Source organism: Elgaria multicarinata, chromosome 10 (genome assembly GCF_023053635.1).
Source record: "Elgaria multicarinata webbii isolate HBS135686 ecotype San Diego chromosome 10, rElgMul1.1.pri, whole genome shotgun sequence".
Classification (NCBI taxonomy): Eukaryota; Metazoa; Chordata; class Lepidosauria; order Squamata; family Anguidae; genus Elgaria; species Elgaria multicarinata.
In genome coordinates this window covers 53449267-53463254 of record NC_086180.1, presented here as the reverse complement: position 1 = coordinate 53463254, position 13988 = coordinate 53449267, and the positions used below count along the sequence as shown (strand labels likewise).

At 42.6% G+C, this 13988-nt stretch overlaps 1 protein-coding gene across 1 annotated transcript in view; it reads right to left on the bottom strand.

Moving 5' to 3' along the window:
* LIMCH1 (LIM and calponin homology domains 1) overlaps positions 1-13988 on the bottom strand; it is a 205945-nt gene that overhangs the window by 81954 nt on the left and 110003 nt on the right. Inside the window, exons 4-5 of the mRNA XM_063136424.1 lie at positions 7748-7854; positions 3167-3197 (exon numbers count right to left, since the gene is read on the bottom strand). Coding sequence (XP_062992494.1) covers positions 3167-3197; positions 7748-7854 — 138 coding nt within the window. The remainder of the gene's footprint in view (positions 1-3166; positions 3198-7747; positions 7855-13988) is intronic.

The following is a 13988-nucleotide window of genomic DNA, read 5'->3' as shown; positions in this document are numbered from 1 at the left end:
AGTAGAGTGACCAGATTTAAAAGAGGGCAGGACACCTGCAGCTTTAACTGTTGCAACAAAGAGGAAATTTCACCAGGTGAAATGACACCTGCTGAAATTCTCTTTTCAATACAACTGTTAAAGATACAGGAGCCCTGTCCTCCTTTTCATATGGTCACCCTAGAGTTAGACCACTAGTTTGGGCGACCATATGAAAAGAAGGACAGGGCTCCTGTATCTTTAACAGTATTATAGAAAAGGGAATTGCAGCAGGTGTCAATTGAAGTGGGTGAAATTCCCTCTTCATCACAACAGTTAAAGCTACACTAGCTATAGTAGAGTGGCCAGATACAAAAGAAAGCAGGGCTTCTGCAGCTTTAACTATTGTCATGAAAAGAGAATTTCACCCTCTTCAATTGACACCTGCTGCAATTCCCTTTTCTACATTACTGCTAAAGATAGAGGAGCCCTGTCCTCCTTTTCATATGGTCACCCTACCACTAGTCCATCTAAGCTCAGTATTGTCTACACTGACTGTTGGCAGCTCTCCAGGCAGAGTGAAAGAGAGGGGTCTCTCCCAGCCCTACCTGGCAATGGGATCTTTTGCATGTAAAGCATGTGCTCTAGTTATGGCCCCTCCCCAATTCGGGGTGTGTGTGTGAACCCTAAGTAGGCAGAGAGATTAATTTTTATGAGCACTATCTTTTTAAAGGCATCAATTAATTTTGTGGTCTGTTTGTGTTTCAGTAGTGTTTTGTTTTTTTAAAAGAAGTTTTCCTGTTTATTTAGTAACTCCAGGTGCTGTGCTTGGGATCAGTCTAGATAACAATCAGATAATTGACAGGAAATTTCCACATAAAGAAAGAAATTCATTGTGGGGGTGGTGGGAAGCACACCCATATATAATGATGTGAACTGAAAATGTTCCACTATTCTACCACTTAGGAAGCCAACGTTTTCATAATACATTTCCTGATAATTTTTTTTATAAGTTCTAGTATTCAGATACTGATGGAATCATCTGTCATCTTTTGCTTTAACTAGTCAAGATAAGAAGTCCAACTGTGTGACATTAATGGTTCTGAAAAATGACTCAAAAATTGAAATAAAAGATTTGTCGCCTGAAATATCGGAAGTGTACAAAAAGAAAAAGAAAAAGAAAATGTGGTCTGTCTTTGGGTTAGAGGTGTTGCAGAGACAATGTTGCATCAGTGCTCACCTAGAGCAGAATCTGTTTGATGCCAAAATGTGTTGTTGTTTTTTTAAATTTGAGAATGGTGTGGACCCTCTCATATGGAGTTTCCTACTTGCTGACTTCTGCATAGGAAGCTGTGCTCTGAATTCTACTCCCGTACCAGATTAAGGGTGTAATCCTAAACACACTTGCTTGAGAGGAAGCCCCCTTGTGCTCAGTGCAACTTACATCTAGGTGAATATGCTTAGGATTGTGCTGCAAGTCTGCAAACATATTCATACATACCTGGAAGAAAGTCACACTGGATTTAATGGGCTTACTCCAGTATGTACAGGGTTGCAGCCATGCAGCCTGATCCTATAGGAGTAAGGCCCACTAGGATTGGACCGGATGGCTACAAGCCCCATATATACTAAAGTACATTTAAGTTCACATGGATCAATTGCAATTAGGGTTGAGACATAGGAGGAAAAGGGTTAGATCCATCTCTCCCCACACCATGAATTTGACCCTAAATGCACACATCCCAGGACTATTTTTTACAAACAGAAAACTACATTGGGATCGCCCAACATGTTGTGGAGTTTGGTTCCTACTTTGGAGTAATTCTCATTGAATCCAGTGGAACTTGCTTCTGCATAAATATGCATTGGCTCAAACTAAAAAACTAAGTATTAAGAACAGGGCTTTAACAAAAAAAATCATCTTCTTGCTTGTTAAGGTGCTTCACTCCTTTCAAGAAGCAACTAACAATGAAGAATCTTTAGAAACGTAAATAAATTTACGATAATCCAGTTGAAACCATAAAACTGCAACCCTGGAGCAACGACTTCAGAATTGCCTTCCCAAAGGGACCTGCTGGGCAGCATCATTTCAGAGTTATAGAAAGCATCTCTAATCATCTTTTTAAATTCAACAAGGCTTTCTAAGGCATGAATGATTCTATTACTAGATTTGGATTGTGCAGGGAGATAAAAAGGAAAGAGTTTTAATGATAAGTTATGATTTGGTAAATCTGCTAGAGAACCTCTTTTGGTTGGGGAGGCAGGTTCAATTTCTAAATTATTATTAACTTCATGAATAATTCCTGCCTCTTTGAAAAAATAATATAACTGAAGATAAATAGTTTTTGTTTTAGTAAGTCTTGCATCAGGCAACTTTAAATGCAACAATTTCAAAAGGTTCCCTTGTATATCCGTGCACTGTTGGAGGAGAAACCATTACAGCACTGATGACAAGAAAGGCAGGATAAAATAACGGTGCCCTTTTTACCTGTGGCTATGATTATGGGCTTGAAAAGTTCTTACTGAAAGTTCTTGTCATTTCCTGAGAGTGTTCAAGGATGTCAGCCAAATTCAACTTGAATGCTCGGTAGTTTACAGTTGATGGTAAAACCAGAAGTTTTGTCTGGCTTTAGATAGTTTGTCTACCTCTGTGACCAACTGAATTTAAAATGTCCTTCCTCACTGTACAACTCTACTGTCACTGATTTCAACCGACAATACAACAGAATAGAAAAGTCTGTTTCAAAATTACAGCCCCATATGAACAACACAGAAACAAATGGAAGTTTGCAGCTGCAGTGAAAAATGACAGTCTTGCGAAGTTTATATACAAGACAATTTCAGTAGTAACATCGATGCTATTTCTTGAAAGGTCTGACACAAATCTATGAACCTTGCAGAAATCCAAGTTACTCTTTGCAAATTGGAAAGGGCAGTTTTGTTTTTCTTAAAAGTGGTTACTTCATTTGTGCCAAACATTAAAACCCTGCTGGTGCCTATGGGACTTATGTTATTTCCTAATTGAAGCTGGAGCAAAGATAGCTCTCCAGGGCAGCAGCAGCAACAGCACCGATCATGAATTGCAAAGAGACAAAGTGCATACCGATACACAAAAGCTCTTTTCAGCCCAAGCTTCATCTGTTACAATAAAGCTATCCAGAGCAAGGGGGAGGGGGGGGGAAACCGCACTACAAATTTAAATACTTACATTTTTCAGCTTCCTGCTACAGTCAAGATTCCTGGATGCATGGCGCACACAAGAAGAAAGGAGAGAGAAATATCAGAAAGCAGAAACTCTTTCCAAGAGCTTGTATTATGCAGTAGGTCACATGTTTCCCCTAACAAAAGCCTGCAGGATGTGTCTGCTGGTTAGAAACACACGAAGCCAACTGGGAAGATAGAGAGCAATAATTCATTCATTTTTACAGCATTTCTCCACTGTTACTACAATCAACACAGATATTATTTTAGCTACAAAATAATGACTATAGGTGAGCAGCTATTGCTCATTGGAACTAAACAAGTGCAAAACATGTGGAGAAAGAGGGCATGCTGACTCCAGCCTCCGTATATCTTGCTAGATTTATGAACTTTTGCCTGCAACCATGATCACTTTGGTATGATTGACAAATCGATCATGGAAGAGGTGGATTGAACAAGAGGCTGTGCTGAACTAGAATTCATTTCCAGATCCGACATGCGTTCAAAGGCCTTAATCATGATTTAGGTTGGCTTTCTGACATGCTGATGGTAACCTCAATCCTAAGTAGTAGCTGGGAACTGGGTCAGGCCTGCAAAATCCCCAGTATTGATGGATTAGTTCCTACCCATTTATTTATTTATAAATAAATAAATAAATACCCTGATCCATTCTCTGGCTCAGCTCTTGAAGACCAGATCCTAAATGACTTGACTGAAGAACTCAGCCTTGGAGTTTGCCACTCCCCTGGGCAGACCTTGTATACTCCTGTCTCAGCTTGCTCCACTTCCCTCACCCTTGATCCTGCATGTCAAGGACTCTGCAGTTTGGCCACACAATGCTATTTGGCAAGAATTTGGCACTGTCTAAGGCCTAATCTACAACCAAGTAGGATATTGCACTATGAAAACAGTATGAAAGCAGTATATGAAAGGCAGGAGCCACACCAAGCAGGATATAGCACTATGAAGGCAGTATGAAAGCGGTATATGGTATGTCTCAATGGGCCCCAACAGTTGTCAGTGTACTTCAATACTGCTATAAAGCAGTAGTGTGGCTCCTGCCTTTTATATACTGCTTTCATACCGCTTTCATAGTGCAATAGCCTGCTTGGTGTAGATTAGGCCTGTGACTGTGGGCTTTGCTAGACCTACCTTGGAATCCGTGCAGGAGGAGGGGCGAGCCCGTGCTACAAGTAGTGCGGGCCGTTGCCCCGTCTACATATAAGACGCAACGGGCTGCAGGAAGGATCCGTTGCGTCTGCCATTTTTTTTAGTTTTAAAGGGCCATGTGCACAGGAGCGCACCAACGATAAAGGTAAGGTTTTTTTTTTTTTAAAAAAAGGGTTCCTTGCTCCCCCCCTGGCTCCGATGTCCCCCCTCTCCCCATGGCTCTGTTCCCCCCCATCTCCTCCTGGCTCCGTTCCCCCCCCCGCCTGCGATCCCCCACCCGCAATCTTCATTTCCCCCCACCTGCGATCTCCGTTTCTCCCCCACCCGCGATCCCTGCCCAGGATCCCCCGCCTGCGATCTCCGTTTCCACCCATCCCCCCCAGGCTCCGATTCTGCCCCATACCCCCTGGCTCTGATTCCCCCCATCTCGCCACCCTGCCCTGCGCGCCGTCCGCCGCTTTTCCCGGCTAATCGCGAGTAAATGCGGTAGCCGGGAAAAGCAGCAGAACGGGCTACACGCTCAGCCCGAGACCGCAGGAAATACCGGGCCACAAGTGGTGCCAGTTACCCTGGGGCGAGGGAGGTTTGACCCTTGCCTGAGCCCAGGATCCCCTGTGCATTGTCTGGACGTTCAGGGACGAGTCCAGGCCTTGCACTGGGCTAACCCCTCACCTAGCAAAGGCCTGTGGCTGCTCGTGCCCCTGAGCCCTCTGGAACAGGCACATGCAACATCAGCCCTATTTGGATTTTGGGATGGCTGTTCCTGATGCTTGGCCCTGGCACTGCCCTTACCAGAAAATCCTGCCTGAGTTCCCCAGTCATCCTCCCAAGAACCAACAGCTCTAGTTTTCTCTGGGCCCTCGGTCCCAGCAATAGTCTCTTATTTCAGTCCCAGCACATCCAAAAACCTGCAGGTAACTACTTAGACCAGGAGTGGATCGAGCAAGATGAGTGAATGGACCATTCTCTCTAGCTTTCCTTACAGGTCCCTGCATTCCAAACAAGTTTTGATTTGTGAAACACACATCGGTAAGAGCCTTGATATTTTATTTGTTTCTCGGTCTCCCCAGCAACTGCCCTTTGTTTGCTCAAAGTTCAGAAATGTGTCCCCACCCCACATTGCAACCTCTGGATTTCACTCAGCAATATAAATGCTGTTATCTAGTGGGTCACAAGTTGTGTTGTTTATTAAGACTTAGTTCAGGGGCTCCTGCAGAGTCAAGTGTAAGCCAAAATCAAGTCAAATTGGCTGCTAGAGGAAAGTACGTTGACAACTTCCATTATCCTAGGTTCTTCATGACTAGCTGTGATTTCCCACAAAATCTTAACTCAGCTGTTTCCTGGATGATGAGCTGTCAAAGAACAGTAGTCTTCTGTCTAATGTTAACATTCCTGACTTATAGCCCAAGTCTGTGAACTTGTGGGTTCAACATATAATGCTGCAATGCTCGGCCCAGTTGCATACTAAGTCCCATTGACACCTCTGGGCTGAGGCATGTGCAACTGAATGTTGGATTGCAGCCAGCCTGCTTGGAAAGAAACACAACCATGGCTGCAATATAAAAGAAGAAATGAGAGTAGACAGAAGGACCTCTAAACATGACACCATAACATCTATAAAGAGAATATATACATTGCATGATCATAGAATACTAGAATACTAGAGTTGGAAGGGGCCTATAAGGCCATCAAATCCAACCCCCTGCTCAATGCAGGAAAAACACAAGATTATGGTAAAGATAATACTTAGCATTTATAGGGCACTATCCAATGGTGTTATTTCACAAACTCAGGCCTTAGCTAGACCAGGCTTTATCACGGGGCGAACCCTGGGATCCTCCCTGTGCGTCCACATGATGCACAGGGGATCCCGGAGGAATGATCCCTCCCTTGCCCCGGGATAGAGCCCTCCCCTTTGGGCCCGCTTTCTCCGCGGTCCTGGGCTGAGCCCGAGACTGCGTAACATGCGGCCCGTGGCTGCGGTTTGAGCCAGCTCCACGCGGGAGCCACGCACAGGGCTCCTCAGGAGCGCTGCATCCATCGGGGCTAGGGTGGGAGGAGCAGGAAAAGTAATTAATTTTTTTAAAAAAACCTTACCTTTAACGCACGACCGTTTATGCGCTCCGTCCTCTTTTAAAAAAAATCCTGAGGTCGTCACGCCTCACGCCTCACGTGTAAACGGAGGAGGGATCTCGTGTTAATCACAACAGGAGATCTTCCCTCCTCCGTCGCGGACTATAAAGTAGGTCTAGCTAAGGCCTCAAATAGTGCTAGTGGAGGTTACTTCTACCAAGCTCCAGGCCTCTGTCTTCCCCCTTCCCAGTGTCTTTCAGCCTCTCACAGCAGTCTATTATTCTCACTTTCCAGAACCAGGCCCTAGGCCTGTTTCACTTCCAAAGAGTGATCAAAAGGTGGCTGATGTGTAGTTTCACATCTGTGCTGATAAAATGTCTGGGCCTGGCCAGAACGTGAATGGGAGAACATCTTGGAACTGCACGTGGATACCTCAGAGCAATGTTGAGAATGGAAGGTACAGTCATCAAAAATAAAATCAAGGCTATTTATTCCCACTACTTTGGGATGGCAATGTTTGTTGCTGTGTGTTATGCGGGAGTGTGAGGGATAGATATTTTGCTTAATCTCATTCTCTCTCATGCACACGCAGACACGGTGTCTACTATTTTCATCACAAATTAAACAGGCTGATGGTTTGTTTAACCACAGGGCCATCAGCTTTTGAGGATCCTTTAATGAGTACTAAAAACCATCTTGAAAAACCCTTTAATCTATAAAACAAGGTACTTAATTTTTCTGCCTACTTAGAAGCATGGGTAGGATAAAGATGGATAAGAGCCATAAATTTAAGCTATTTCAAAAACAAAACAAAACCCCAAATGCTTTCATCTCAATACCACCCTAGCATTTGTTTTCAAAGCATCAGGTTATATTTTAAATCAGGAGTGGGATTTAGACCGTTCAGTGCTCTGGGCAAAATATTAAAACTACAGTAAATATTTTGCACAGAATTCTGGTGCTCTCAACTCTGGCAGCCCTCCTGACCCAATGCACTGTGACTTTTTGAGGCCCCACGGGGGGAGGTCCGCCTTCAGCACAAACATGCCTTACTGGTGCTATCACAAAGTCAGGCTTCCATCTGTCCCTGTCTGGAAGCTCCTTCTCCTTCTCTTAAAGAAACTAAACTAAAAAGGAAAACAATGATGGTGCATTTGGGGCAATCTATCTTGAAGTTTGTCTATGACCTCCCTCTAGCACCATTTCATGCTAATAGACTAGCATAATGAAAGCCAACCATCTTATAATTCTACCATCTTTACCACACAACAAAAGTTTTATTACAAATGGAGTGCAGACATGCATACTGCTCTAACTGCAGAAATGCAGGTGGCATTTTACTTACTTGACTGTTGCTCTGTTTGAGGTGTCCTGTAGGTCTCCTGGGTCAAAAAGCTGAGATTCTTTAAGCCCCAGTTCCTTGCAGCCTCTTAAGAACAATGCAATGTTGTCCTGAAATGAAGCAAACAAATTTGATACCTCCTTGGTTATCACAGCAGATTATCTCCATTCACCCTTCTCTTTCCCTCGCTAACCTAAATGACCTGGATCACTTCCAGTTTACTTAATCTTTCAGATCTGGAAAAAACCATGTAGCTTAGTTATATAATAAAATCAACACGTGAAAGGTTTGAGATATGAACTGTGATGCATCATTTCTATCCCTCACCGAAATGGGTTCTCATTTAAAATATTTATCTCAAGGCATTTTCATGACAGGTTTATCTAAAAACACATGAACTGTGACATACATCCACGGTACAAAATGTGAAACTAGACAGCAAGATTCTCATCACCAATAAACCAGCAAAGACCTTTACACGGTGTTATTGTTAACACGGATAATTGGGACAAACCAGGATAATTACAGGTCAAAGGAAAGACAATGATCTCTGTTTTACACATTCCTTCTTATCCCATATACTTTTTAATTTTTTTGTTGAAATACTGAATGATTCAAACCATTGAAATCCCACAAGTGGCCAAATGGCCAATGATAACAATGTCATGTCAACTATATCTCAGGATTTTCAAGTTACATTGCTGTCCAGTGTGGTTGGTTTGTTTTTAATACTTCCTGCCCCTAAACATGCTGTTCAAAAGTAAGTCTCACTGCTTTCAATGGAACTTTTAGTTACAGTACATGTAAGAGTTGCTATCTAGCAAACCCACTGAGGCTTGCCTGGCGCTGACACCGGCATCTTTTCCACGCCAGGTTAAGGCTGCCGTCTACCCCCAATGATGGGGCATTTATGTCTGCTGTCTTGAACAGGTCTATTATTTAAAAAAATGATTACTTAAATTGTTTTTAGATGTTAAAACTGTTTAAAATTTTGTATGTTAAAAATGTTTAGACTGTTTTTATCATAATGTTGTATTTTGTAATGTTGCTGTTGCATTTTTTTATGAAACCACTAGAGAGTTTTGATTATAGGGCAGTATAGAAATGAAATAATAATAATAATAATAATAATAATAATAATAATAATAATAATAATAATAATAATAAGCAGCAGCAGCAGCAGCAATGGAAGTGAAAAGAACCACATGCACCCAAAGTTCTGTACTTCTGTATGGTGCTGTGAGCCACAAAAGGAAAGTGCTGCTTTATGTCCTTTCAAAGGCACAAATTGGAAGCCATGAACATAAGAGCCCTGCTGGTTCAGACCAAAGGACTATCTAGTCCATCATTCTGTTTCCCACTGTGACCAATCAGATACCTATGGGAAGCCCACCATAGCCCTCTCACCAGCAACTGGTATTCAGGGATATACTGCCTCTGATCCCGGAGGAAGCATTGAGCTAGCAGTCATTGATAGCTTTATCTTCCATAGATTAGTCTAGGAATCAAGCATCAGCGCTTAACCTCACTGCACCATGGCCAGGGTGGGGACTATAAGACCTTCAAGCCAGTAGGCAGACTTTTCTGGGCAGAACTCTTTTAGCCAGGAAAGGCAGGGAATAAGGAACACATTCTTTCTCAGATTCATGATTAACTATTTGTCCACTGCACAGATCCACACATCTTCAGTTACTTCCCAGCCACTAGGCCTGGACCAAGGCAGGTCACCAGCTGAAGCACCAATGACCTGCTGTTTCCCCATGGCCCCCTCTCCTCCCCTTGGCCCCATCCGTGTGTGCACAAGAAGAAGCAGCCACTCGGTCACCCGCACGCCTCTTGACCCTACCCGCCACCAAGCATCTTACTTTTCCAAGCATGGACACGCACACCCGCATCACCAGCACCCTGCCTCTGTAAGGCAGAAAGACCTTGCAGAGGTAGCACACTGGCGATGTGAGCGCACATGGCCCCACTAAGGAAACTAAGCCGGCTGGCTGGTAGGGTCAGGAGGAGAGGCACAAGGGTGACCAAGCGGCTGCTTCTTCTTGGGCCAGCATGGCTGGCAAGCAGCAGAAGACCCTTTGTAGGGGGAAAGCTCCACTCTTCCCCTCCTCCACCATCTGCTGCACCCACTTCTTTCTACGTAATGGTAAGTCAAGCCCTGCCAGCCACTTCCCTAGTCCAGAGCCTAAAAACCCTCAACTAAGAGTGCAATTCTATACATGTTTAGATAGAAAAAAACTCCCTACAAAGTCATGTTGGCTGAGGCATGCTGGGAGTTGTAGGCTTTTTTCGGTCTAAACATGCATAGGATTGTGCCTTGAAAGAAAGGTAACATTGGGCACACCCACACTGTACAAAGGACTTGTAACATACTATTATGTGAAGTGAGGAGACTGGAGGTACTTTCCCCAACAACCTTTGAGTCTAGAGAGGGCAGAGGAAGAAAAGAGGCGGCTACTAAGAGGAGGGCTTTCTCCGCTTTGGCACCCCGGTTGTGGAATGAGCTCCCCAGAGAGGTCCGCCTGGCACCTACACTGTACTCGTTTCGTCGCCAGCTGAAGACCTTTTTATTCACTCAGTATTTTAACACTTAATTTTAACTTAAATTTAAATTATACTGTTTTAACTCTGTATTTTAACCTTATATCAATTTTGCTGCGTGGTTTTATCCTGGTTGTGCTTTTTATATTGTATTTTGTACTTGTGTTTTTAACTTGTTGGCTGTTTTATGATGGTTTTAATTTTTGTGAACCGCTCAGAGAGCTTTGGCTATTGGGCGGTATAAAAATGTAATAAATAAATAAATAAATAAATAAAAGAAATAAATAAATAAAAGAAAAGCACTGAAAATACTCCAGAGCCCCACTAACATTAAACCATGTGGGTCAGACCATTTCACCACAAACCATTTTCATATGGCTCAGCCATAGCATGACTTCACAGTGTGACTTAGCATCATAATCTCCATAATAATGTGAAGCCAGTAATGAGCAGTTCAATGGTTCAACTTTTATGGTCTCCACGCATGAATTCTAACAATGTTGCTTGTGACTTTACACCACTTCCGATGCCAAAGCATTTCATCTGGGAGTGTAAAATACATCAATCTCCAAGCCAATTGCCTTGATAAATTTCACAGCCTTACTTTCCCATGTGCAATATGGAAATAAAAATAATAGTACTGACAAACCTTGGAAGGTTGTTGTGCAAATTTCTGAGATAATCAGTGCTTCATACTGGGATCAGCATACATATATGTGCGAAGTATTATTTCTCCTGTCCTTTGCAGGAGAGCATTTCAAGATTTAATAGCACAGATGTATTAATCAACTGGAGCTGGTTTAGACAGATGAATGGATTTGACTTTATTATTATTATTATTATTATTATTATTATTATTATTATTTATTTATATAGCACCATCAATGTACATGGTGCTGTACAGAGTAAAACAGTAAATAGCAAGACATTCTAATAAAATCATAATAAAACAATAAGGAGGGGAAGAGAATGCACCAAACAGGCACAGGGTAGGGTAAAACTAGCAGTATAAAGTCAGAACAAAATCAAGTTTTAAAAGCTTTAGGAAAAAGAAAAGATTTTAGCTGAGCTTTAAAAGCTGCGATTGAACTTGTAGTTCTCAAATGTTCTGGAAGAGCGTTCCAGGCGTAAGTTACCTTGATATCTTTCAAGCTGCAGGAACATGAGAGCATCCAGAGCAACAACTGTGTCTGGAAAAAGTCTGCAGGCAAGCATGGATTTACCAAAGTTCTTGGTCCTTTGTGGTGTGCAAGTCATCATTTGATGATGCAGAAGGTGGGAAAGAAGCTGAACTTCTTTGGGACTCACCTTTCCCCTGCCTTCTGTTGCTCCCCCATGATTTACTCATTAGCCTATGCATTTGTGGCCAATGTGATGTAGTGATTGGAGTGCATTCGCCTAGCACTAGAGAGACCAGGGTTCAATTCCCCACTCAGTCATGACATTCACTAGGTGAAAGATTATCTCTTCCCACATTTACCCTACCTGGATCCAAAGGGCATTCTCCACATGACTCCACTAAATGAAGCAAACTGGGTGGCTACAAGCAAAAAGGCATTTTCAGTGATGGCGCCATGTCTGTGGAATGCTCTCTCTGAAGAGGCCCACTTGATGCCTTCATTATGGTCTTTTCAGCATCAGGACTTTTTTTTTATTTTCCCAGACATTTGAGGAATTGTTCTTCATGCTTTTAGATCTTTGCGTCATCACCAATGGTCAACAGAAATAGAATCTGACTTATCAAAATGATATAAGATACGTTTGTGATGTTTTCGTTTTAACCGTCACATGTTTCATGTAAGCAATCTATTTCAGGTAAGGATAGAAGGATGGAAAATAAATGTTAACTCTTCTTCAAGTCTCATCTATCTTTTCATGAAGCCAGGGACTTATTACTGAGGAAAACTATTCCTCTTCCTCAACTCATCTGGTCCTTTTCAACCTCAATGTTTGTTTTGTACTTCTACAGTTTCGCAAGAGTTGCACTCTTTATTATTTCAGTGTGCAGTGATCAGTTCACTAATCGCTATGGCATTTGGCATGCCAACATCAGCACACAGAGAGAGAGAGAGAGAGCTTGCAGTCACCGCCGGTCTTATTGCAAATATCCTGGCTTGAAATTTTAGAGTACCATATTCCCTGAAGTCAGCCCACAGTCCAGAAGGCCAAAAGAAGGGAAGCCAAAGGCTAAGTGGAACGATTCGTTCTTGCAGAGAGGAAACTTTATTCATCTCTCCTCGCCCCCATACCTACATACACACACATCACAACACATGGGGTATTCCGGATGGGGATGACATTTACACTAATTCCTATTGAAGAAAAAAACCCACAGCCGTTTAGATAAATTTGCATCCCACCGTTCTGCCAAGGAAACTTATACATGTGTCACCTCAGTTTTATTTAGGGTGACCAATCAAAACGAGGACAGGGCTCTTATAACTTTAACAGTTGTGCAGAAAAGGGAATTTCAGCAGGTGTCATTTGTATGCATGCAGCACCTGGTGCAGAAGCTATAGTAGAGTGACCAGATACAAAAGAGGGCAGAGCTCCTGCAGCTTTAACTGTTGTGATGAAGCGGGAATTTTACCAGGTGCTGCATGCATACAAATGACACTTGCTGATATTCCCTTTTCTATACAACTATTAAAGATACAGGAGCCCTGTCTTCCTTTGCATATGGTCACTCTAGTTTTATCCTCACAGCCACTCTGTGTAAAACCCAAGGGAGAGGGCCTTCTCAGCAGTAGCCCCACACCTGTGGAACAAACTCCCATCAGAGGTCCACCATGCGCCATCCTTGCAGGCTTTTAAGAAGCCCTTAAAAATGTTTAATTTAACCGTGACCTTCTCTTAAATGAGTACGGTTTTGCTGCTATTGCCCTTGTTGTTCTTGATGATTTTATTGTTAGCTTTTACTGTTACCTCTTATTATTTTTAACTGACATTTTACTGTGTAGGTTTTCATTGCTTTCAGTGTTTATACTGTTTTTATGTATTGTTGTGAGCTGCCTTGGGAGGCCTTCTGCCCTGAGAGGCAGCCAAGAAATGTTTCAAATAAATATATAAATAAATAAGGATACCCTGTACATTTCATAGTTTCAAACCGTTCAAGCCCAGCATGCTGTTACTACACCACAGTCAGTATGTCTGCCTCAAGTGATGCTGAAATGTCCTCTCTTTGATGTAATAAGTATGGTTTCTCCACCTTTCCCAAGTAGGCTACACCGTATTTACAAGCCTGGCTTCCTATCCATAAGAGCATTCTTCTAAGGATATTTCCATATGAAATTCGTTTCCTACATATGTGTGTACACACTGAAGAGAATGCTACTATCTGTTGGTACTTTCTTACAGCCAGATTAGAGTGATCTGGTTTAGATATTTTGCTGTTCAAAACCAACCTAATAAGTGGATAAAAATTAGATACAGGTGTCTTTATTTACAACATTACTGTTCTTCAGGTCGGGAAGAAAGTTAGGCTAGTTTCTGTGTGCCCAGTATTTTTTGTCTTTATCTGGGGAATGGCGGGAGGGAAGCACTGAAACCTGTGGCAGTGTTTAGAAACTTTGTGACATCAGGTTCTTCATCTGAGGAGCAACCAGGCAGAACACCTCTGCCACAGTCATGCATAAAGGAGGGGGTGGGGAACTTAGAACATCAAAGACAAGCCAATAAACCCAAGCAGCCCAATAACACA